The 26463-nt window shown below is 30.4% G+C and overlaps 4 protein-coding genes and 2 non-coding genes across 8 annotated transcripts; 4 read left to right on the forward strand and 2 right to left on the reverse strand.

The window, feature by feature from the left end:
• The first annotated feature begins 1027 nt into the window (after positions 1-1027).
• LOC124912752 (aspartic proteinase 36-like) lies at positions 1028-3170 on the forward strand. The gene is made up of 10 exons (XM_047453400.1): positions 1028-1260; positions 1341-1470; positions 1563-1795; positions 1869-2090; positions 2176-2338; positions 2408-2481; positions 2561-2660; positions 2734-2800; positions 2870-2941; positions 3022-3170. The coding sequence occupies exons 1-10, from the start codon at positions 1028-1030 to the stop codon at positions 3168-3170; spliced, it is 1443 nt and encodes a 480-aa protein (XP_047309356.1).
• A 5921-nt stretch (positions 3171-9091) lies between these two features.
• On the forward strand, positions 9092-15819 carry LOC124911721 (ABC transporter G family member 3). The gene is made up of 12 exons (XM_047452229.1): positions 9092-9230; positions 9551-10075; positions 10163-10242; positions 11676-11962; positions 12392-12563; positions 13039-13152; positions 13806-13934; positions 14042-14233; positions 14430-14516; positions 14828-15100; positions 15183-15290; positions 15457-15819. Exons 2-12 carry the CDS (start codon positions 9604-9606, stop codon positions 15712-15714), a joined length of 2172 nt encoding a protein of 723 aa, XP_047308185.1. The 5' UTR covers positions 9092-9230; positions 9551-9603; the 3' UTR covers positions 15715-15819.
• On the reverse strand, positions 10657-10728 carry TRNAD-GUC. The gene has a single exon. It is a non-coding gene; the product is annotated as a tRNA-Asp (tRNA).
• Positions 15820-16158: 339 nt separating the features above from the next.
• LOC124911738 (protein N-lysine methyltransferase METTL21D) lies at positions 16159-19816 on the reverse strand. Of its 3 annotated transcripts, none has more exons than XM_047452246.1 (10): positions 19639-19816; positions 19301-19358; positions 19150-19216; positions 18713-18778; positions 18279-18375; positions 18074-18184; positions 17877-17977; positions 17109-17183; positions 16927-17019; positions 16159-16710 (listed from the first exon to the last, which is right to left on the reverse strand). In XM_047452246.1, the coding sequence occupies exons 2-10, from the start codon at positions 19312-19314 to the stop codon at positions 16342-16344; spliced, it is 993 nt and encodes a 330-aa protein (XP_047308202.1). In that variant the 5' UTR covers positions 19315-19358; positions 19639-19816; the 3' UTR covers positions 16159-16341. The 3 variants fall into 3 exon arrangements, with proteins under 3 accessions (XP_047308202.1, XP_047308204.1, XP_047308203.1); XM_047452248.1 differs by lacking the exon at positions 19639-19816 and having other exon boundaries at positions 16159-16502; positions 16560-16710; positions 19301-19385; XM_047452247.1 differs by lacking the exon at positions 19639-19816 and having other exon boundaries at positions 18279-18372; positions 19301-19385.
• Positions 19817-19933: 117 nt separating this feature from the next.
• TRNAY-GUA lies at positions 19934-20025 on the forward strand. The gene is given in 2 exon segments: positions 19934-19970; positions 19990-20025. It is a non-coding gene; the product is annotated as a tRNA-Tyr (tRNA).
• Positions 20026-21279: 1254 nt separating this feature from the next.
• On the forward strand, positions 21280-26098 carry LOC124911196. The gene is made up of 3 exons (XM_047451647.1): positions 21280-21550; positions 21678-25204; positions 25864-26098. The coding sequence occupies exon 2, from the start codon at positions 21786-21788 to the stop codon at positions 25194-25196; it is 3411 nt and encodes a 1136-aa protein (XP_047307603.1). The 5' UTR covers positions 21280-21550; positions 21678-21785; the 3' UTR covers positions 25197-25204; positions 25864-26098.
• The last annotated feature ends 365 nt before the right edge of the window (positions 26099-26463 follow it).

Raw genomic sequence — 26463 nt, forward strand, 5'->3', positions numbered from 1 at the left:
ATATTTTACCAATGTATATAAAGTTAATTCATCAATAATCAATGGTTTTATTTATAAAATATCATTTTTCCTACCTACCATAAATATGTTTTCATCATTTGAATCATTTTTTTTAATATTATATATAATCTAAACTTAGATAAAAAATCAAAATAATATATATAAAGTAAAAAATCTGGTTATGCATGGCCAGTTTCTTCCACTCCATTCTAATCTGGTATCATGAATGTTCATATTTTTCTAGGAAACAACTTATTATTTTATTTGTATATATATATATTTTATAATATTATACATATAATTAAGTTAATTTTGTTATACACATATTTTTGAAAACTAAATCTAATTATTAGATGATCCCATTTTTTCATTGTAATCATATAATAACCCTCAAAATGTTTATTTTAAACGCTCGATTTTAACACCTTTTGTTTTGAAACTAAAGTGGTTAGATAAACTTCATTTTTGAGCTTTGTATTTTGAAGAATTAATCCATTTTAAACTAAGAACTGAAATTAAATAGATTGTGTTTATTTTAGAGAGTTAATTTACAAACCTTTTGTGTGAATATATTATTTAATCTTATTAATTTATCCAATGTAATTATGTTTAAATTCATAAATTAAGTTGTGAGATTATATTATTTAATTTCATTAATTATTGGAAAAAAAAAAGATAAAACTCATTTTATGAATAGAATTAACCTACAAAACTTGCCTCTGTTGATTAATCTTACATTATGGTAAAAGACACAACATTATTTTCTGTCCTGTTTTTAGTAATTTTTTCATTTGTAAGAGTTTAACAGAAATTTTTCCATTTTTATAAATATACTAGTCTCATTTTTTCAAACTAGTGTTTCTTTAAAAGTAAGAGTTTCAATTTTCTGTCCATTTTTCCATATTTGATAGAATTTTCATCTAGAGACCAAATTAATACGACAGCTCAATTCCACTATCCGTTGATCTCAATCTCTGTTATATGTACGCCTTCCATAGACGATTTTATCTGCATATTTGATCTCAACATGGCATGCATCAGTCACTTGGTAAAATTGTTGTTTTTCGTATGTTATGCTGCAATGATGAATGGAGTAATGGCTAGTACTTACAAGGTTTTTAAGCTAGAAAGATCTGTCGAAACAATTGATGATCAAATGGAGCTTGCTAGACTTCAATACAGAGACAACAAAAGGCACTCCCGTGGTGGTGGAATCTTGAATTTCTCTATAGGTGGAGAATCTGATCCCAGCATGACAGGGTAATTGATTAATTAAGAATTGATTGATGATTTATATATGTTTCACATGTGTTGATTAATAATGTTGTTGTTTTCGACAGTCTATATTACACCAGGATTAAAATAGGCTCTCCACCACGAGAATTTACAGTGGATTTTGATACAGGAAGTGATAAGTTGTGGTTAACATGCAGTCCATGTCGCGGCTGCCCTCTGTCGTCTCAACTAGGGGTAAGTGTTTTTAATTATTAACTGTTTCTTGCAAATATTTCATTTAATAATACTTTGAATTAAGATTTGGCTTGTGATTTTTGATTGTGCAGATTGATCTTAACCTCTTTAATCCTGCATCCTCATACTCTGCTTCACATATTCTTTGTTCAGACAAATCGTGCCCATCATATGTTAGTGATTGTGCTAATAAGAACAGTTCATGTGAACTTATGGTGAATTATGCAGACGGGGGTAACGCAACCGGCTATTATTTAACCGACACGATGCATTTTGATACAATTTCAGGACATTCAGAAAACTCATCTGTTCCAATTGTTTTCGGGTAAGAATCAAGAAAACATAGTCTTTATATATATTATTTGAAGTCCTGACTAACTATGTGTGATCTTTAACAGATGTGGCACACAAATGGGGGGATCATTAACCGAGGATGGCCAAGCAGTTGATGGAATTATTGGTTTTGGTTACAGATATCCGTCTGTCATATCACAACTTTCATCAAAACAGCTTATTCCAGGAGTTTTCTCTCATTGTCTGAGAGGAGAAGGTGGTGGAAAATTAGTTTTAGGTGAAGTTATTGCTGCAGGAATTGTTTATACTCCACTCGTCTTATCAAAGTGTGTAACCATCATTCTATCAACTTGATCAAATTATTTTACTAACATTGATTTAACAACATGTGTTACATATATGTTTTAACAGGGAACATTACGACGTAAATCTTCTGAGCATTACAGTAAATGGTCAGCCATTGCCTGTTAATCCAAATATTTACAAAACATCAGACAGTAGGGGAACAATTGTTGATTCAGGAACAACTTTATCATATCTGGTGGAAGAAGCCTATGATCCATTCATAAGCGCGGTAAATTCTGTCCTTCTATTTGGATTTTTCAGAAAAATTTGCTAAAATATAAAAATTTGATTTCTACAGATAAATGTTGTAGTTTCACCTTATGCTGCACCTGTCATCTTTGAAGGAAACCAGTGCTATAAAACAGGCAACAGGTTCTTCATATTATACCTAAAAATCTTTTGGCTTTAATTTGTAAGATCATTTCTTCTAATGAATTAAACTTTGGTGCAGAGGTATAGACATGTTTCCTGAAATTTCATTCAATTTTATTGGTAACGCGTCTATAGTCTTGACGCCAAAAGACTATATTCTGAATTCGAGACCCTTTATTGTGAGTTTTGAATACAATACTTGTCTACTTTATTTTGTTAATCGAGACATTCATGTATATTTGTTTGTCGCAGGGTGGTGTTAGTTCATCATGTATTGGATTTCTGAAAACTAGTGTTTCGTCTATAACAATTTTAGGAGGTTGGTTTTAAATATAACAATTTATAATATGATTTTTATAAAATTTAATGCTATCATTGTTGCATGCAGATCTTGTTCTAAAAGACAAGATTGTAATTTATGATTTGGCTGGCAAGAGACTTGGTTGGGTTAACTATAATTGTGAGTTAGAACTAACTAATCATGTCTTAGTATTTTTGTGTTATGTCTTGATGATTTTTGAATGTCTATTGATGTTTAAGGTTCCTTGGAGATGAAGGTGAACACGACATATGGATGGGACGATAATAGTGCGGCTGCGATTAGACGACAACCGAGAGCTAGTCGATTACGTCTGTTCTTAGTTATGTGTTTAGTGTATGTAATAATTAGTAGGAATGGTTTGTTGTAGTTGGCTCATTGATGTAACTAATATTCAGATAATAAATAAGTGTTCATGAAGAATTGAGAATTCCACAAGTCTATTGCATTGTTATAGTGTCTTTACATAGCATTCCATTCAATAATTGTCTTCTGATACAATCAAAATTATTTTGAAAAAATTGTCAAAATAAAAAGTTAATTTTATTTTATTTAATACAAATATGTAATTAATTGGATAAAACTTTTTTAAGGTGAAAAGTGGATAAAAAAATTAAATTTTGAAATAAGTTACATGAAACTTTTTTTATCAACTTTCTCTACCAAACATAATTGATTTTGATTTTTAACAAAATTAAAAAAGTTATTTTTTTTAGAAAATAAGTAATTTTCATGCATAAGATAAAGGCCTGGCTTCTTTCGGCTATCAACCATTGCATTAGATTTAAGCCCAATTAAAAAAAATATTATCAACCAAATTTTATGAATCCAAATCTTTTAAAAATTGTCTAATTTGTTATATTTTATTATGAATTCAATTCTTTGAATGTGTAATGTTTACATATATTAAGTTCAAGTTCCTTAAATTTGTTTTCTTATATTAAGTTTAATCCTTCTAATTTTAATTTCAGTATATATAGTTTTTTAAGCAACAATTTATTAATGATGATAGTATATAATCATAATTAATGTTAATTATTCAAATAAATAATATTTAAAATAAAATATTTGTATACCAATGTCATCATTTATAATATTATTAACTTGTCTAATATTTGTTTCGGAAAGTCGGACGGAGAGTTAATCATTTTTCTTAAATTTTTATTATTATTTTAAATAACATAATATTAAAAAAAAGAAATACATGGATTCTCTATTATTCATACTTTCTTTCATCCAAATTCCTAATTATTTATGACCTACAACACGCCTTGCACACATGTGGGTTAACAGAAATATCACAATGGCAGCAGTGGTGGGGACAAACTGGATCTGGGCAGTCTGTTCATTCAAATTAACATATTAATAAATAATTAACATTTTAGTAGATAGTTTATAATATAAAAAATATAAATTAACTAAATAAATAATTTTATAGTACTATACCAAAAATTTCAATTCCATGTCCTGTGCCAATAAATTCACTTCCATAACCAAGAGTTTGACTACTGGTATCGATCATCAAAGGGACGCGATTTGATGCAGCATCTATCGTCAAATTTGTTGAAGCATACGCCATAAAGACTAACATACAAATAACAAAAAATGAACGAGTATTCATGGTTTCGACGATGGTGAAGACAATAAGAGAGATGAAATTAATACCTTTGAATAATTATTTTATCAATAAAATGACATATTTATATATTGAAAATACAAGACAATTCACAAGATTTTATGAATCATAAAAATATTACAGATTTCATACTATAAATGAAATCAAATCTAAAATTAATTACATTAAATCACATATAAGATCATAGTTATCTAGTACACGTTATTTTCTTTAAATACCACAAAAAGTTTAAAAAATTAAGCTTATCTAACAACTTTAATTTCAAAATAAAGTGTGTTAAAATGTAAAATTGATTGTATAAATCATAATGTTTAACAAAAACAACTTTAATTATAAATATAATATGATTTTTATTATAAAAATAAAACTATTCATAATTAATATTATAAACAAACACAATCTTCTTGACAATACTTTTACCAACTAACTCAGATTTTATAAATTATAAAGTAATTTCTTCAATAAGATTTGACCAGTGTATATAAAGTAAATCAATAAGCAATGGTTTTATTTATAAAATATTATTTTCCCTACCTACCCATAAATATGTTTTCATCATTTGAATCATTTTTTTAATATTATATAATCTAAACTTAGATAAAAAAAAAATTTTGATGACATGATTTCATTAAATTTGCAAAAAAAAATCAAAAGAATATATATATATATATATATATATATATATATATATATATATATATTGTGTTGTAATTATATATAATTATAACACTTGCATTTATTTTTACTAATTGACAAATAATTTTTTTTATATATATTACAGATTCATACTATAATGAAATCAAATCTAAAATTAATTACATTAAATCTTATGATCATAGTTATCTAGTAAACGTCATTTTTTTTAAACACCACAAAAAATTTAAAAAATTAAGCTTATTTGACAACTTTAATTTCAAAATAAAATGTGTTAAAATGTAAAATTGATTGTATAAATCATAATGTTTAATAAAAACAAATTTAATTATAAATATAATATGAATTTTTTATAACAATAAAATAATAAGATATTCATAATTAATATTAAAAACAAACACAATCTTCTTCTAAGATTTTATAAATGTATATATAAAGTATAAATTCTTCAATAAGATTTTACCAATGTATATAAAGTAAATTCATCAATAATCAATGGTTTTATTTATAAAATATAATTTTCCCTACCTACCATAAATATGGTTTCATCATTTGAATCATTTTTTTAATATTATATATAATCTAAACTTAGATAAACAAAAAAATAATTATGACACGGGTTTATTAAATTGGCAAAAAAAAAATCAAAATAATATATACTCCATATATATATATATATATATATATAACATTTGCATTTACTTTTATTAATGGACAAATATATTTTTTTATATATTCATATTTTTGGAAAAAACTTAAAATATGGTGAAACCAATAAAAAAAATTAAGATCAAATTATGTCTAATTTGTCATAAATGATATCAAAATTATAATTTAAACAACAAATTAAAAATCGCAAATACCATAATTACCAAAAAAATATATAATGTAAACTACTCACAAAAATTCGAATTTCAATCCCGATCCGAATCCAAAATACTATTTTGGATTAGCTATTTCGGATTGAAATAAGTTCGAAATGTATTAATTTCGAAATCCAATTTTTTATTTTACTATACTTTATTTCACTAAAAATATATTATTATTATTATTTTTTTATAGGTAGACCACAACCAATTTTTTTTTATTAAATGTTTTGATTTAAATACATATTTCATTAATTGCATTAACAAATTAGAAACTTTTTAAAAAAATAAATCAAATAAATTTAAAATTGATACTAGGGACATATAAAATATTATTACAGATAAAAAATTAATTATAACAAAATATATCATTAAACAAATTAAATTTAATAATAGTTTTCTTTTTTAAATTAAGTGATTTATTAAAAATATATGAATTGAAACAACAAAAATAAAGTACAGATAAAAATAATCATATATGTATTAATCAATAATGATTTGAATTACAAATTTGATAAATATAATTTGTTCACCTTATTTACAACACCACCAAAATTGAGAAAAAAAAAATTATTTGAAATCAAACCGTACACATAACTAAATATTTGTATCTCCTACAAATTTCAAATGCAACTGATTTCAAAAGTTTTAAACAATTCCGAAATTATATATATTGCAATAATATAATAACAAATATACTATTATAAAAGTAATTAACATTCATTAATTAAACATCTTCATAACTACTTAAAGTTTTAATAGGAAATAGTCATATCTAAGAAAATCAAAATCACGATTGTTTGATTTCTACTCAAAACGTTTATAGAAGTGAGATTGTTTAAATAATAATAATAATTAATTAATTAATCATCATCATCTTAAACTAATATGACACTTCTTTTATTGGATCTGTTCTATATAAATTGGTTAACCTATGAAATTTGTAACATGTCCAAGATCACTTTTTCTTTTCTTTGTGTTAATTTTATTTGGAAAACACACAGCTTTATATTTTAAATATTTTTTTGTATGATTTAATATAAGAATTGAATTATTTGAGTTATGTAATCTAAATCAGCAACATAAAACACACCCTTTATGTATTTTAGTGAAAAAAAGTACATAATTATTCTTCCATAAATAAAGGGAGCATACTAGCTGTTATTGTTATCATACTTGCCCCGACAAAGCCTAACCACAAGCTTTATTTTTTAATAATATAAAGCTAAGTTTAAAATACAAAACAAGTAATATAATTATATTATGACCTAATTAATGTTTAATTTTATTGAGGAAAATGCTTTAATTTTTTTATTATTACAAATAATTGAAAAAAAATATAGTTATGAGCAATTTATAAAACAAGATCTAAGCTTTGAGAATAATATAAAAAAAAAAAAAAATCACATTTTCATTTTTCATATTTTTTTCAAATATCTTTTGTTTTTATATATTAGATGAAGTTTGGGTATATTTATTTGTTTAAATAGTCAATTTGATTTCCCTCATAATTTAGTCAAAATTTTAACTATAATTAAATATCATGGTTTGTACATCTCATGAACTTTAGGTCACAAAGATTTAATTTTAATCAAATTAAAAGCAAAAGCCAATTAAGTGTAAAGTAGAAGCTACTAGTATTGATTTAAATTGATAACATAATTGAAATTTGAATACAATAAAAGAAAAAGGTCTAACTTCCATTTAACATATGTTTGTCAAAGAAAAATGTTTAGTTTGAATCTCCAAGGTTTACTTTACATTTATTTGTTGGACTAATTTGCAAATTATTTTCAAAATTAATATATCCAAACTAAGTAGCAAACTTCGTAAAAATAGATATTTAAACTAAATAATAAAACTCATAACAATAATAAATGGGGTATCACACGAAAATAAATCTCAAAAAATAAATTAATTTAGTCCAAATATATTAAAAAACACATTAAAATATGATAACTTCAAAGATAAATCAAGCTAACAAACGGACAATAATGTTTATTTCGTTATATTTAGTGACAAGGTGAATATTCTATTTTGTATTATTTTTGTCGTTATGTTTAAACGACTAACATTTATATCATGTTATAATGAATTAAAAAAAATAATGTGTATTATTAGAGTAACAACAATTAATTAAGTACTTTTAATAAAAAATAATAATTAATTAAGTACTTGTACAAATTAATTAGTGTAAACAGTGGTGAAAACAATTTTTTTTACATTGACTAATTTTCACTATTTGAAGGGACCAATATATGTTAGATTTTATACAATACATTTATATTTAATAGATATATTAATGGATATTTCTTTTTCCTTTCATAACCTAACCAACTTTTGCAATAACTATGGTTATTAATGATTTTTTCTTTAAAAAATATATATTCACATTTAAAATAAAAAATGCAATTTTGCTGAAGTTCGCAACTTAAGGTGGAAATTGACTCTTTTTTCCTTTATAAGGTAAGTATTTACTATTTGGTGACCTCATTTTGAAAACTAATTTTATGTCCAAAGTTTTATCCTTCTTAATGTAATTTTTTTTTATCTAGATGTAAAATATATTGTAATTGACTCTATTTTGAAACACCCATTGAAACAATTTTTTTTATATCAATTTAAATGAAATAATATTTTACGATAAATATACTTTATATACAAAAATAAAGTTTTTTTTTTATTAAAAACTCATCCGACCTCAATTTTAAATATTTTCAAATAAAGTCAAGAGCCGTAATAGAGACAACGGAATTGAGAACGAAAAAAATGTTACAAATTTGATGTATCATGCCACTTAGGTATGAGAAAGAAATAAAAAAAAAATTCCGAACATGGCCATTTTCCCAAATAAAAAAATAATATTTTTTTCTATGGGCTGCACATATAATGACAGACACGTCGAATTCGTGACATTACTTTCATTATAAATTCGTTACTAAATCCTCTCGAAAGTTAATTATATTTGAAATCGAATTTAATCATATAAAAAAAACAAAAAATTATATATCATTTTTTCAATTTAAGCAAATAAATTTATAAATTTCAAAATTATTAGAGAATAAAATGGGACCCAAGAGATTTTAGGAAGAAAACTAAATGATAAAAGAGCGGTCTTGGAAATGGCCATTATCATGATTTATGACAATTCGAAAAAGCGGGCTGAAGAATTTGGACAAAACTTTCACTTCACTCCTTACTAGTTACTACTACTCTCCTCTGCTCTCTCTCCTTCCCTCTTCCTTGAGAGGGCTTGCCGATTTGCCAGATCCAGGTTAGCTCCCGTTGTTCTTCTTAAGATCTCTTCGAACTTGCTTTTGATTCTCTTATATTGATGCATCTTTACCCTTTATCTATTTGAGCTATTATTCCCATTGAGGTATGATCTAGGGCATAACTTTATTTTACTTCTGTTTTGTCTCCTTGGCTGCAATTTTTACTAAAATGTTAGCTATTCAAGCTGAGCAGTAGACTGCCAAAGAAGATGAATGTCATAACTTTTGCTTATTTTATCCATGTTTAGCTAATTGGGTGTTTTCACAAACTTACCCATGATCTTGTTTTTGTATTGCATCCTTTTTTTGTGAATTACAGGTATAGTTACTTGATGTGTTCAAATTTAGGACTGGTTGTTTTGTAGAAGGTAAATGGAAGAAATTCAGTCTCAGTCTGATAACTATAGGTCATCATCTTCATCAGCTAGCAGTCCTGCAAGTAGGGTACCTTCAAGTAATTTCTTTTATTTGCGGAAACCTGGTTCTCTTAGGCAACCCATATCGTTTGAGGATTCGCCTGACTGGGGTGATACTGATGTCGATGCTCATGTGGAAGAACGAGGCGATTCTATTGATGCTACTGCAACTCCTGCTTCCCCTTCTCTTTCAAAGCTTAACAGTGGATCTTTGCCTTCCCCGCCATTGCCTGAAGGAGCAGTTATCACGCGAAAGATTGCTGGTGCTTCAATTGTATGGAAGGACTTAACTGTGACCATAAAGGGGAAGAGGAAGTATTCTGATAGGGTTGTAAAGAGCTCAAACGGTTATGCATTGCCAGGTACAATGACAGTGATTATGGGGCCTGCTAAGTCTGGGAAATCAACGTTATTGAGAACTCTTGCAGGTTCAAATTTCTTGTTTTGATGGTATAAGAGCATTTTAGTTTGCAGTTCTCTTGAAGCTATGAAATGATTTATATATTCTTCATTAGGGAGGTTGAATGATAACACCAAGATTTATGGGGAGATCTTTGTGAATGGAGTGAAATCACGTTTGCCTTATGGATCCTACGTAAGTACTATTCTATCACGTTTCTTATTGAATTAAAGCTCTCATAATGTCCCAAATTGCAATTCCTCCTACAATAATTATCTTTATAATTTGAATTAAAGCACTCATAAATGTCAACAGCTAGAATCCACTACATTTCAATGGATTTTGTCACTGTTATACTAATTCGATCCACCACAATATCGAGTAGGCTCTATTACTAATTTGTACAGTTTAAAGAATGTCAGTCTCAAATACGTTGTGTCGATGTGCATGCCTTTTGGGTGTTCTTGAGTATTCAAAATAGACATTATAATGGCAAGAGTAGTTTACTCAACAATTATGTGATCATAACCTCCATCCTCTGCCAATGAAAAAAAAAACTTCCATCATTGGCAGTTCTCGAGGATTTCTCCCCATAGTAAAAAACACTTACGCCGTTGCCGGGGATCGAACCCGGGTCACCCGCGTGACAGGCGGGAATACTTACCACTATACTACAACGACTTTGTTAATGTTGTCGAATCTTTTACTTGAAATTCAGATAGATTGTAATCTAGCTTCATTTTGTATGGAAACATGTGTTTTTAGTTAATTCCCTGTTTAATCATTTATACAGTTATATAAGAAGTTAAACTAGAACATCTTATGTTGAAGGGAAAATGAATCTTGTTATAGAATGCAAGTTATCTTGACTCCCTCTAAATAAATGTGTATGGAAGTCGTTCTCAAAAAAAAAAATATGTGTATGGAAGTGTTTGGTAACACAATTTATCACTTAATTGAAATGATTAAGTACGCTTATTTGAGTTATGTTCATTTGATAAGTGTTATTGAAAACCACTTAACTATTTAAATACAACTCAATTAAGCTAAAAACATGGCTTAATTTGGTAAGCTATGGATAACTTAACTATGATAATAAGAGTGTCCAAAATACAACTTAAAATTTAGGGTAAAATAGTCTTTAAGGACTTTTTCGACATTAGTTCCACATTTGATCAAATCAACTTACATATCAAGTACATAATTTAGATATTTTAATTTGGTTTATTCAACATTTATTTTTAAAACACTCAACTTAGTCGTACCTTAAAATTGAATATTAATCATTCCCTTTTTCACGGTTTAGGCTCCTGGGACAAAATGGTGAAGTTGTTTGAGTAACAGTTATTTTGGAATGAAATAATACTTAATTTTCAGTTTTATCAAACTTACCCTATGTCTAGAAGAGGACAAGGTTTTGTTATTCTACCATCATTATCATGTTTCTCTTTGGGTATTGGCTAATGCGTTCTAAATTTCTTCTAATAAAGAAGTGTTTCTACAACTTATTGAAGCATATTTTATTATAGAAAATGTTCATATGCACTTTTGGTCATTCTCTGTATATTTGGATCTATTGATGAGTATGAGTTCTATAAAAGCTTTAATATTTTTTTTTGAGTTTTCAGGGATATGTTGAGAGGGAAACCACATTGATTGGATCATTGACAGTGAGGGAGTTCCTTTACTACTCCTCTTTACTTCAGCTTCCAGGCTTCTTTTGTCAGAAAAAGAGTGCTGTAGAGGATGCAATTATTGCAATGTCATTGGGTGATTATGCCAACAAGCTCATAGGGGGTCATTGTTACATGAAGGGGTTGCCCAAAGGTGAGCGAAGACGCGTCAGCATTGCTCGAGAGCTTGTCACAAGGCCTCATATCGTATTCATAGATGAGCCTCTATATCACCTCGATAGGTATATATTAAATCTTTGTCATCTTGATATTTTACTTTTGAAAGTTTTGTAGATTTGATATTAGAGCTTGTTTGATGTGGAGTTATTTGGTAAAAAAATTAGGTTATGAAATCAAAATCTTGTTGATGAAAAAGTGAGTTTTTTGGGATTATTTAGGTTAAATTACTAAAATATCCAATGTATTTAAAGTTTAAATTTTATAAAAACTAAAGTACAGGTATTTTAGTATATTAGCTGATGAATTAAGTAATTTGATGGTTGGAATGATATGTGATGTGATAAAAGTCAATTTTGTCTCCAACTTAACTTAATAGGTTATCCGCTGGGCTATTTGATTTTCCACGATGAGAGTGGGTTAAAAATTGATTACACAAGTCTTTGATCCTTCCCATTATAGTCACAAGACAATTTCACTTTTTCCTTTTCCAGTGTGTCAGCACTCCTGATGATGGTCACACTAAAAAAGCTAGCAAGCACAGGATGCACCCTTATTTTTACAATATACCAAAGCAGCACAGAAGTGTTTGGACTGTTTGATCGTATTTGCTTGCTTTCGAATGGGAATACCCTATTTTTTGGGGAAACATTATCTTGTTTGCAGGTAATATTGTTATTTATTCCTTCATCGCTATTATTGCTATTATCATCAGTGTTCTTGTTATTATTATTAGAAATTAAATTCAAATAGCTCATTGAACTTGTATAGAACTTTGAATCAGTGGCTGACCTTTAAACTTGCTCAAGATATGAGTTGCAACCCAAAATATGATAACAGACTAAAATAGTCCTGAGAAAAATGGAAGTTAGATTAGTTTAATCAGTGAGAAACAATGTGAATCAATGTTCTAATATTTCCTGTGATCATTATTATATATATATTTAAGTTAAAGCTTGCATATAAATGAATTGTGATGAAATGCAACCTATGCACTCGTAAACATAATTTCTTTGATTATTAGTTTCAACTCAGATGAAAGAAAGACAACTGGACATTGTATATACCCATTTATCTTCTGTCTGTCATGATTTTGTGTAAATTACCATATATTCATTTGATTGTGTTTTTGTTGGTGAAGCACTTTTCAAATGCTGGGTTTCCATGTCCAATAATGCAAAGTCCTTCTGATCACTTCCTGCGTGCAATAAATACAGACTTTGACAGGATCATTGCAATGTGCAAAAATTGGCAGGTAATTGTTTTGGCTTATTCAACTGTAGTTTCTGTACAAGATTCTATGAAAACACTACTTAGAAAGGTTAGAAGCGAGTTTGTATTGATTATCAATGCATGGAGGGAAATATTATATTTATGAGGGGAAAAATAATAAACATAAAATAAAAGGCACAATCACAAAAATATTGGGCTTGAAATGTTTTAGACCACCATTAATACACATCCAGAGATTTTGTGCATTATTGGGGTTCATTTAGATCAATTTCTCACTATATTTGTTTTTGCCAAGAATGTTATAGATGGATAGAAGTGAGAAGAAATGTTTAGAAAATGATTTAAACATATATACCGAGGTTTTAGTTTCAGTATTTCTGAAAAAGTGTTGATCAGGTGTTACATTACAATTTAGAGTAAGGGCGCATTCAATATAAAACTGGAAATTATGCGTTGAATGTTGAATTTTTTTTAACTATCGAATTTGAAAATTCAAGTTGATTTGGTAAAATGTGGATTAAAGACTGGTCTATCCTTATTGAGACGAAATTTGATTAATTTGGACGTTTTTATTTTATTACTGAGTTAAGTAATCTTATTTTGAGGGGGTTTTGCCTGTGTTCTTTGATCTATTGGTACAAAAATAATGCAGACAAATTTGTATCATTTTGGCAGGACGATCAAGGAGATTTTTCATCAGTAAATATGGACACTGCTGTTGCGATTCGTACACTTGAAGCAACTTACATATCATCTGCTGATGCAGCTTCAGTTCAGACTATGATCCAAAGACTTACAGAAAAGGTACGGACACTTCATTCGCATACAATCCAGATCCTAAAAAATCCCATGTTTGGTGAGTTTTGTTTACTTAAGCAATTGTTTTCTATTGGTAACATTTCAACCAACAGGAGGGTCCATTTATCAAGAGAAAAGGGAAGGCAAGTAATGCCACACGAATTGTGGTTTTAACTTGGAGGTCGTTGTTGATTATGTCAAGAGAGTGGAAATACTACTGGCTGAGGCTTATTCTTTACATGATTCTCACGCTTTGTATCGGCACTGTATTTTCTGGACTGAGGCATTCCTTGTCATCTGTCATGGTAAGTGTTCAGCAAAATTGTCCGAACTTGAGAACATATTGACATGTTTTCTTCTAATGATCCATTTGATAAAACAAACACAATTGTTAATTATAGAAAAGCCTAAAAGGCTCAATTCATAATTTTTCATTTACTTTCCTTCTGTATATTATTTCTGATGTAAGCTTATGGACACCATTGATTTTTGAATTTTCAGACTAGAGTTGCTGCAGTATTTGTCTTTATCTCATTTAATTCACTTCTGGGTTTTGCCGGCGTCCCTGCACTACTGAAAGAGATCAAGGTAGGTAATTGAAGTTATTTCTGGTTTGTTTTGGTACAATTAGGCCTTGTTTGATATTGGGTTATTTGGAAAAAAACTTGTTTGATGTAAAAGTGGATTATTTTGGACAAAATGACCAAAATATCATAAATTTTTATAAAAATAAAGTAAGGATATTTTAATATTCTAGATGAAGATTTGAATGATGGGATTAAAAAAGTAATGTTTGATGGGATGATGGATTATTTAGAAATAATACCAAATAATACACATCAAACCAGGTCTTAGTGATTTTAGTTTGCAAATAATATCTGTTATCATGTTTACTGCAGATATATGGTTCAGAACAGTCAAATCGTCATTCGGGAGCAATAGTTTTCTTGATTGGGCAGCTTCTCGCCAGCATCCCGTTCTTGTTTCTTATATCGATTTCGTCGAGTCTTGTATTCTATTTCCTCGTGGGTCTGAAAGACGAGTTTCGCCTGTTGATGTACTTTGTGTTGAATTTCTTCATGTGCCTTTTGGTTAACGAAGGACTAATACTAGCTGTTGTCTCTGTTTGGCGAGATGTCTACTGGAGCAATCTAAGTTTGGTTTCAATACACGTGAGTTTTCGTCGGTTTATCTTAATATTTGAAAAAACTTAATATTGAAAAGCTGTAACAGAACCAGAGATTGTCTTTACAGGTTATAATGATGCTTTCGGCTGGATATTTCCGAACTAGAAATGCATTGCCTGGACCCGTTTGGGTGTACCCTATATCATACATTGCTTTCCACACTTACTCAATCCAGGTAACTTCTCAGTATATCTGTTCGCTTTTATGTTTTGTTCGGGCGGAGTTTGAATTAGAGTTGTGTCCAATTCAAATCATTTGTTTTTTATGACTTAAAATTTGAAATTAGAATTGGAATTATAGGATTCTGCCTTAATGCATATCGATGATTAATGTTTATATAGGGGCTCTTGGAGAATGAATATCTTGAAACTTCTTTTGCGGTTGGTCAAGTAAGGTCGATATCTGGTTATCAGGCTATTGAAAGTGGTTACAACATATCTCTTGATAGCAGTGCTAAGTGGAAAAATCTATTGGTATTGTTCCTGATGGCGGTTGCTTACAGAATTCTATCCTTTGTTTTTTTGCAATTTGGTTTCCGGAACAACTCATCGGTTTGTAGGGTGTTTAGGTGTAACAAGAACACAAACAGCGCACGATGAATGAAAAAGTTAGGCCATTTTGGTTTCAATTTTCTTTGTATATTTATTTTTCTTGAGAATTTCGATAAAGATACTCGAAATGAAAGTATTTATGATGCTTATTTATTAGTTGTTATCTTAAGAACATTCATCTTTGAACTTCCTGTGTTCTTGTTGTGGAGGAGTTAACTAATCAATTTTGATGAAATGTAATTTTTTTTTTCAGAAACATTTACTTCATTCAATAAGATAAAAGGCAATACCAGGTGCAAAAAGTAAAATAAATGCAGATTGAATCAAATATGATAGACTTGAAATGCTTTAATATTTGAAAGTAAAAGCTAGCTAGGTCATTGTTAATTGAAAAACAAATAATTAAATAAATTATTAAACCATTGAGGACAAGTGACAGGCAAAATCTACCATGAATGATTTCAGAGGAAAACATAAAAAATGACTTTCGTCGTATCGCAACCGAATAAAATATCATCGAAATGATCATCAACTGGTTGCAATGTTTTTTTTCCTCTTTTACATTACAAAATGACATCTATAGCAAAAATAATATTTAATACAAAAGCAACATCTACCACAAAAAAGTTAACCCAGACAGGTTACTAACTAAAAATATAAGGAAAACTACCAATTTCAAGTTATTTTGACATCACGAAGTAGCCTTGCAGCCATAGCACCATATCGTCGTGTCTCCCACTCGGTCAGCTTCTCAATATCGTTCAAATTGCTTGGAATTGGCACATTTTCATTATCAACTTCTTCTGCTACATCAAAATCCTTTAACTCATCAACACCAGTGTTTTCATTATCAACTTCTTCAGCTACATCAAAATCTTTTAACTCATCAACACCAGTGTCATCGCTATTGCAATCTTCCACTTCCCTTGAGATTATTTGATCTGTTCCAGCACCATTATTTTGACTATCTGTCTTTCCTGTTTCTGAAGGCTTTAAACTCATGGCGAAAAGCTGGATACTTGGATGCTGATATTTACTGTCCATCTACACATGGTAAAACCAGAGTTTACACTTTACTCATCATCTTTCCTAAATGGGTAAATAAAATTTTATACCATTCCCCAACCTTGACAAATGAATGTGAAAAATGGTAAACTAAAAAGCATATATACGTTTTTTTATCATTGATGAAGAAAAACCGTTGGAGGATTTTTATTTAAATGCATGACACGTTGAAGGGCCAAAAAGGGAGCAAGATACCTTTGATCTCGGAACAATTTTAACCTCAAAGTTTCTCTTCCACAATTCAAGCATTTGTTCATGAACATTTGTGGAGCGAATCTCGTATCCCAGCTGTAAAGAGAATTTAGGAAATTAAATAAGTATTAGACCAATAATAGCTTCAGAGATACAAGAAACCCAAAATTTTGATTTTTTCTTACCAGAATAGTAGTCTTTGGACCTGATAATGAAAGAATGGTGTGTAAAAGTGGTTCCAATAGATTCTCGGAATAAACCTTCACATATTCAAATTGAAAAATTGCCAAAATTTCAGTTCATAACAAATAAAATGTGTAGCGATGAGATCACAGTTCATTTGTGGCTGGATTATGTAAAGGTAGTCATAGGTAGTTAGTAGTAAAAGTACAATAGTATGGTAAGTAGTGTGTTAATGGGTACTAGATTATAGATGGTGAAGTATTATTTGGAGTAATTGAATCCAATAATATTGAATCTGGGTTATCACTCTCAGACTTGGACCAATGTTTAATATAATACAGTTTATCACTTAATCTAAATGATTAAGTGTTTATATTGTATTAAGTTGTTTTGATAACTATTATTTAAAAGTACTTAATTATCTATTTTAAACTAAAAATATTAGGCAAAAAAATCTGAATTAATGGAGTAAGCCATAGATAGTATGATAAGACAACTTTAAGTCTAGAATTAATCAAGCCACGCCAATATAAGGGTAAAATAGTCTTTAAAGACTTTCTCGATATTAGTTCCACATTTTATCAAAACAACTTACATAGCATGTACTTAAAATATATATTTTTTTCAATTAGTTTATTCAACATTAATGTTTAGTCACTTAGCTCATTCGACACTTAAAATTCAGCATTTTCAGTTTTATGTATGTCATAGATTATGATCCCAACTTTTTTACAGACAAAATTTAAATTTCGCGAGTCAAGACAACTTACAACGTCAGTGCCAATGACAAAATCAAACGGTGGACAAACAGCCCTTACGTGATCCATATTGCCCCAATCCAACTCAGCAACCTCAATGGAACCAAAGTTATCTGCAAACCAAATATTTTTTTGATAAGTCCATTTGCTTTTAGGTGATTAACTAGAGTTTAAACAAACATGACTATAAAGTAAAATAGAAACTTAACCAGGATTCACTTGTGTGACTCTTGAACTATTACGTTCAGCATTTCGCATTAGCAAAGGCAAAACTTCAGCCTGGTCAGTTGAAACTACGTCACATCCGAGCATAGCCATACCTGTTGAGATAAAGTGATTTGCATTAACTACTAGAAACATACAACGAGACATGACAATGTAATGCTGAATTAGATGAGAATCGAAGAGATTTACCAAATCCAGCAACCCCACATCCTGCTCCAAGTTCAATAACACGTTTTCCTTTCAGTTTAGATGCAGAAAATCTACCCTTTCGACTATTCTTTTCCTGCATTCAATAAATCTTCACATTTTCATCATAAATACAGGGATGCATCTATTTAAAGACTGTACTCTTTGTTATCTTTCTTGTTCAACCATTATCTTATTATCGACCAGGGTAATTTCCCTCGAGGAAAAAGGCTAGGACAGTATCTCACTGCCAATCTTAACAAATAATTGTATTTAGTTACTCCATTCAAAAATTTAGATTCTATATCTTCAAACTTCAAATCATTTACTAAAATTGCAATAAAATTTTAGTTTTTCTGATACACATAATTAATATTGCAAAAGAAATTGAGAAGAAACAAAATGCAATCCTTTCTTCAAGGGGTTACAAGAGTTACCAGAAATTTGACTAACACCATAGATGCATCCCAAACTGTTGTCCCTAAATGCTTGGAATTTGGGTCCTGTTGACAATTGAAAGAAATTTCCCTTCATAAATCATATAACAAAACAATCGAGATACACACAATAAATTGATAATAGCATAAACATAAGGAATGCATAAACACCCGTGTAACTCAATCTGGATGAGAAACCAAAAAATTATAGTTTGGTTACTACATATATATTGTGTTTATATATTATGGTTATATATTCTCTCTAGGATCCAGAAGTGGAGCCCTAGCCGCATACTCTTCTCAGTGGAAATTATATGTAAAGATTTTCCCCATCATATAAAAACTCATTTAAGCAAGTTTCAAGACACACATTAGAATTCCTATGCACAAACACTAGCCAAAAAGTGTTAAAAATATCAAGCAAATTAGGAACTAACTTGAGAAAAATGTAATTGATGCCCCAAAACTTCCAATAGAATAGCTGAAGTGTCAGGAGAATTCAACCTGGATTTAGATAACCAGGATCAGTAGCATAAATCACAAACTAGAAATCTGATTTCTGTTTATGAAAAGGAGAATCTAACGTACCTTTCATGCTCCATTGAAGGCTAAATATGATTCAGATACAAATCTTTTGTGAACACTTCTGTTAAAGTTCAATAACATTGACGAAATTAGGGGTTTAGATTCAATTTGAGATAAGGGAAAAATAAAAGTAGATATTGCAAACAGTAACCTTTTCTTACTATTCGAAATAGGAAAAGTGACAAAAGAAACAAAACTGGGTTTTGAGGGTTGTCAATAAACCAATGCCAGCAAGAAAACAAGGATTCAAAGTATCAAAGCTGAAGTTTTTATGCAGCAAATCAAAGAAAGTTCATATTTTTTTCATAGAATCAACTAAAAGGGAAGAAGGTATCGCTTACCCTGATTAGAAAAAGGAGAATCAAAGCCAGACTCGAATTCTCGATCTCGCGTGGGCAAGCAAAGTTTGTAAATTAGCAAATTACAGTGGCGCAGGAGAACAAGCCGTCTACTTCAAATCAACAGTCAAACTGGTTTTAAGCCCAAACCAAGATTTGGGAAACAATATACTCCAAATCCCCACAAATTAAGGCCATTTTGATTCGACGAGAATGATACAAATGTAAAAATCATTTTCTCCATTTTGATCCAACTGTTTATTAATAAATAATTTTCTTCAATAACATTATTTCAAAACCGACCTTAGCTCAGTTGGTAGAGCGGAGGACTGTAGTCGGGTTACACCACAGTTAATCCTTAGGTCACTGGTTCGAATCCGGTAGGTCGGATTTTTTAAAATTTTCCCTTATATTTTTTCAATATATTTAATATATTAACTTTTTATTATTATATTTAATATGTAATTTAATTATTTTATTTAAAATGTTTATTTTATTAATTATTATTTATCTATCTTTATTATATATATAGTAAAAACAATTATTTCTTTTTATTATTATATTTAAATATGTATATAAATAATTGTCCACAAGTTTTACCATGAATTATTAAATGTTATATTTAATATGTAATTTAATTATTTTATTTAAAATGTTTGTTTTATTAATTATTATTTAACCATTTTTTAAAATCCATTTTTTAAAATAATATAAAGATATATAATATTTTAACGTTAAATTATTTAACCAAATATAACCAACCATTTTTTAAAATAATATAAAGATATATAATATTTTAACGTTAAATTATTTAACCATTTTTTAAAATAATGTAATTCGCGCGACAAATTTTAACCATTTTTTAAAATAATATAAAGATATATAATATTTTAACGTTAAATTATTTAACCAAATATAACCAACCATTTTTTAAAATAATACAAAGATATATAATATTTTAACGTTAAATTATTTAACCATTTTTTAAAATAATATAAAGATATATAATATTTTAACGTTAAATTATTTAACCGAATATAACCCGAATTTTAGTTTATTATTTACTAGCAATTACATAATTATTTTATGTTATTAATTATTATTTATCTATCTATCTTTATTATATATATATATATAGTAAAAACAATTATTTCAAATAATTATTATTACTTATTAACTGTTCTTGTAATTCGCGCGACTATTTTAACCATTTTCTAAAATAATATAAAGATATATAATATTGTTAAATTATTTATCCGAATAACCCGGATTTTATTTTATTATTTACTAACAATTACATAATTATTTACATTATTAATTAAATATAAAAATAAAATTTTTAATTTATCCTAAATATTTGCTTAACCTCACTCCACTCCTATATATATTCTTTAAATTAACTTATATTCAATATAGTTGGCTAAGTTTTAGGATGTACTAGTTTAAATCAATAACTTATATTTAATTATAAATAATATATTAATTTAATTAATTTTAAAAAAAAAATAATAATTTCAATGAATTAATATGGGTTTTGATCCGCCCGACCCGAATAGAGAAACCCACCCGAAGAAGATGAGCCTGCAACGGTCTTCTCTCTATCTTCGACTGAAACTTGCCTCTTTCTCTCTTCTTCCTTTTTACTCTCTCTTTCTCTCTCTATAGAGCTGTGGAAACCCAGACCCAGCCATATTTTCTCTCTCATAGAGCCCTTTTTCGTCTTTACAGACCCAATCAAGAGATCAGACGGCTCTTACTTCTCAAAAAGAATCGTCTTCTTCCTCTTTACCCTGTATATCCCCTTTCGTATTTAACCGCCTCGACCCCCCTTTTCTTTATATCTCTCTAGGGTTTCCCTTCTTTACTCGTTCTCAATCGCATTCACAGCAGCGCCCCTTTGATTTCTCCGATTAAGGTACTCTTTCAAGATCTAAACTTCAAATGTATGTATATAATCTAGTGTTTTTCAATGGGTTTCTTTCTTTTTTCGTCTTTTGTTAATTTTTATTATCTTGGTTTTGTTTTTGTTTTTCTGTTGAAGGGAATTCTTCTGGGAATTGAGTTGTTGGGTGGGGAATTATTGGGATTTTGTTGTTACTGTTAGTTTTCTTTAGACTGGACTGTTGGGTTTTCGGTATTCTTATGTTTGAATGGCGATTGAGAAGAACAGCGTTAAGGTTTTGAGAGAGGAATGTGAATTGTCTTCCAGGAGTAGAGAGAGTATGTCTAGTGAAGATGATGATGATGAGCCTATGAGGAGGAGAAACTCAACTGTTGAATCTGATGATGATGATGATGATGATGATTTGGTTGATGATTATGATTCGGGTGCAGGATCTGATGATTTTGATTTGTTGGAATTGGGAGAAGCTGGGGAAGAGTTTTGTCAGGTTGGTGATCAGACTTGTAGATTTCCTGCTGAATTGTATGATCTTTCAGGTTTAGAAGATATTTTATCAGTTGATGTATGGAATGAAACCCTAACTGAAGAAGACAGGTTTAATCTTACAAAGTATCTTCCGGATATGGATAATGAAACGTATATGCAAACCATGAAAGAACTCTTTAGCGGATTAAATTTTCACTTTGGAAGTCCTGTTGATAAGTTATTCAAAATGCTGAAAGGTGGATTATGCGAGCCGAGAGTGGCTCTCTATCGACAGGGTTTCAGTTTCTTTCAAAGAAGAATCCATTACCACCATTTGAGGAATTATCATAATCAAATGGTTTCTAATCTTCATCAAATAAGGGAGACATGGGTTAATTGCAAGGGATATAGTATTCAAGAGAAGCTTCATTTGCTGACCATAACGAAAAATCAGAAGAGTCTGTTTCTCGAAAATAAAGGAAAATTGGAATTCGATTCCAATGAAGGGTATGGATCGCAGGAAGCTTTGTGGAGGAGTAGTAGTAAAAAGGTGAAGAACTTCAAAGGAACTCCTCCGATTGCAATTGGGAAAAGGAACTCTTCCAAGAAAGACTTATCGGCCAGTTCTAGTTCACATTCAGCCTTTGCTCGACAGAATAGTAAGGCAGTAGTAGGGTATGGATCGGGTTTAGCACTCGATGATGATGAATACACAAACGGGAGTCTTATGGGGTTTCCGGTGCATTTGAATAATAACATGCATTTTCTAGGAGGAGGGGGGAAGAGGACTGTGAATCAATTATCAGATATTAAAGTCTTAACTGCAAAACCGTATGAATTTGGGAAAAAGGTCAAATATACAGAGGACGATCACCATTTTCTTCCTAAAGATCAGATGAAGTATGGGAAGCGAACTGGTCTGAATGAATTATCAGATGTAGTAGCTGCTGCACCAATATGGCTTCACAAGAAAAATGAAGACATTTCTTCTGGTTCGATTCCTAGAAGAAAGAAGTTCACCTATGAGCAACAGCCTTCTTCCGTTAGAAGACGAGATAGTACTGGAGTGAGGAGAGGTAATAGAATGTTGGAAAGAAATGAGGAAACTGAATCAGACTCGTCAGAGCAAATCTATGAAGATGACAATCCTTTGATGAGTAAAGTGGCTTATCCTTCATCACTGAAATCTGGTGCGAAAAAGACTAAGCTTGTTACGAGAGATAAAAACGAGAATGCTGCTGCTGCTCAGGTTCATGTCGGACCTAGTCCCTCGAGAAAGATGACCAATCTTGATAAGCAGCGGAGGAAAATGCACGAGGAGAATTACTCTGGTTTGGTTGAAGATAAATATATTATGTCATCAAGGAGGGTAAACAATTATAATGACGAACCTGAAAAGGAAGTTGAATTGTACAAAGAAAAGCAGCATAGACAGTTCGATGCCTTTCCTACAGACAGAAGACGTACTGATTATTCATCTCCTCGATCTAGTCACAATCATGAATACGATACCGACGATGATGAAACAAATCACTTTGCTGAGAATAACGGACTAGCTCATAAAAAGAGTAAGAAAGGTCAAGCCATCGAAACATTTCAGGACGATCATCATGAGTCTGGTAATATGCCATTGTCAGTTTCAAAGAAGCGAAAAGTGCGAGAAGATATTTCCTACGGTCAAGATGAGGAGACGCCTGTTTCTTCAAAGAAACAGGGAAAGAGGAAAATCAATGATTTTGAAATGAATACTCCTGAGGCTGTGACACCGATTTTGGAAACAGAACCGGTTTTGGTAATACCGGAAATGGAACCCAAACCACAGAAGAAACCATTCATTATTATTACACCTACAGTCCACACTGGCTTCTCGATCTCAATCATACACCTTCTTTCTGCAGTTCGAACAGCAATGACGAATCCTATTTCGGAAGACTTAGTTGATAACATTGATAAAGTGGAGAATTCCCCTCCAACGAATATCCCCTCCCTGGCGATCCAAGAAATCGTTAACCGTGTGAAATCAAACCCTGGCGATCCCAGCATTCTCGAGGCTCCTGAGCCTCTTCAGGATTTAGTAAGAGGAGTCTTGAGAATATTTTCTTCGAGAACCGCACCTTTAGGAGCGAAAGGATGGAAGCCTCTAGTCATGTACGAAAAATCTTCTAGAACATGGTCTTGGATCGGTCCACTCGCTTACAATTCGTCAGACCCTGACGCAATCGAAGAAGTGACGTCACCCGAGGCTTGGTCACTCCCCCGCAAAATGCTCGTGAAATTAGTCGATGCGTTTGCTAATTGGCTTAAAAGCGGTCAAGAGACGTTTCAACAAATGGGAACCCTACCCGCACCGCCTTTAGCCATGATGCAGGCCAATTTAGATGAGAAAGAACGTTTTCGTGATCTAAGAGCTCAAAAGAGCCTCACCACAATAAGCCCGAGTGCCGAAGAAATACGAGATTACTTCCGTAAGGAAGAATTCCTTCGTTACTCGATTCCTGATCGCGCATTCTCATATACTGCAATCGACGGTCGGAAATCGGTCGTCGCTCCTTTAAGAAGATGCGGGGGAAAACCGACTTCGAAAGCTCGAGACCATTTCATGCTGAAACGTGACCGGCCTCCTCACGTTACGATACTTTGCCTCGTCAGAGATGCTGCCTCTAGGTTACCTGGCAGTATCGGAACTAGGGCTGACGTTTGTACTTTGATAAGGGACTCGCAGTATACAGTTGAAGATGTTTCAGACGCGCAAGTGAATCAGGTTGTCAGTGGGGCCCTAGATCGTCTGCACTACGAACGTGATCCTTGCGTTCTGTTTGATTCAGACAGGAAACTGTGGGTTTACTTGCATAGAGATCGAGAGGAGGAAGATTTTGAGGATGATGGGACTTCGTCTACGAAGAAATGGAAGAGGCCGAAGAAGGATAGTGCGCTTGATGATACATTTGAGCAGGAAATGATTACAGCAGGAGGAGAAGAACTTGAAGGTGGTGGCTTGGATGTAATTTCTGATCCTAATAATGATAATGGTGAGCAGTTCGATATTGCTGAGAATAACAGTCACGAGGCTACAGGTTTAAATTCTTATGGGTTCGATTCTACACAAGGGAGTGGTGAATTGTTACTATGTCAAGAGAATCCTGCAAACGGTGATTTTGATGATAAAAATATATGGCAGAAAACCGCAGACTGATTCTGGAGGTTGGTTTTTCATATTCTGGTTTATTTTTCCTTCAATAATCATAGTTATGATTAATATCAGTTTTTTAATTCTTTCAATTGGGTATTTATATTACTTCACTAGTTTGATCTTAAGAATATGCATAACCCTCCTTATGTAGATCTTGGATTAAAGAATATTGAATTTTATGTACAGAATGAGTTAAGTATGTGAAAAATAAATGTTGAATAAATCAAATGAAAATATTTGAATATTGAGTTAATTTGATTTGATATAACTTGGAACAAATGTTAGGGTTTTAAAATTGATAAAAAGTACTTAAAAGGGTATTTTATCTTAATTTGAGTAGAATCTACATAATTAAGTAATTTTAAGGAAGAGTTAACAAATGAATTTGTTTCAAATATGCAGTTAATCATTTAGATTAATGATAAGTTGTGTTATGAAACATCTAGTTAGCTTTTCTAAAACTTATTTCACTTCCATAAAACTCACATCAGGACCATCGAATCTTGATCTATCGAGTTGGTATTGACACATCTGACGATCACGAACTATAGTAATCTGCATTTTTTTTTTTTTGCATTTTGATGTTGGTTGGAGTGTTTTTCCCCCTTAATGTTTGGAATTTGTTTTCTAGGTTATCTAATTGAATTATCTTTTGATTTTTTTGTGGCAGGATCTTTACTTTTCTCCCATCCATGTAAGTAAGTGGCAGTTAAGAATACATATTCTACTGAAGAAGGTAAGTAATGCCATTCAATGGTGGTTTGATGAATAGTTTATTACATGTATATACTTTTTGTTTTGGGTTTTTGGTTTCAACAAGAAAACGATAATGTTATCTTAACAACATCCATCACATTTGGAAGTTTTTTTCAAATTGACTATAGTTGTTGTTGGGATCCTTCATATATGCCTGTGTTCTACATCACAAAAGCTCAACTGACAAAGAAACATAATTTGTTGATGACCATAACAATTGGCGCTTACATAGATTAATCGGCAATAACTGTTGTCCACATGTAGTAGAGATTTTTTGGTTGATTGAGGTTTTGCATTTTTTGAGTTTGTGTTATGCCTTATTTTTCTCAATCTTATTACAAAGTTGGTTTCTTTATTTCTTGCCAAAGCTGCATTTTTTTGTAGTGGATTATAAATTGTGCAACATATTCAACACCATATTGAAAATTGTTATTTCCTTTTATGCAAATCTGTCTCTCTTTCTTTCCCTAGTGGGAAATTTCACTTTTTGGTTTTAAGAGAATAACTTCAATTA

The sequence above is a fragment of the Impatiens glandulifera genome, chromosome 8, assembly GCF_907164915.1.
Source record: "Impatiens glandulifera chromosome 8, dImpGla2.1, whole genome shotgun sequence".
NCBI lineage: Eukaryota > Viridiplantae > Streptophyta > Magnoliopsida > Ericales > Balsaminaceae > Impatiens > Impatiens glandulifera.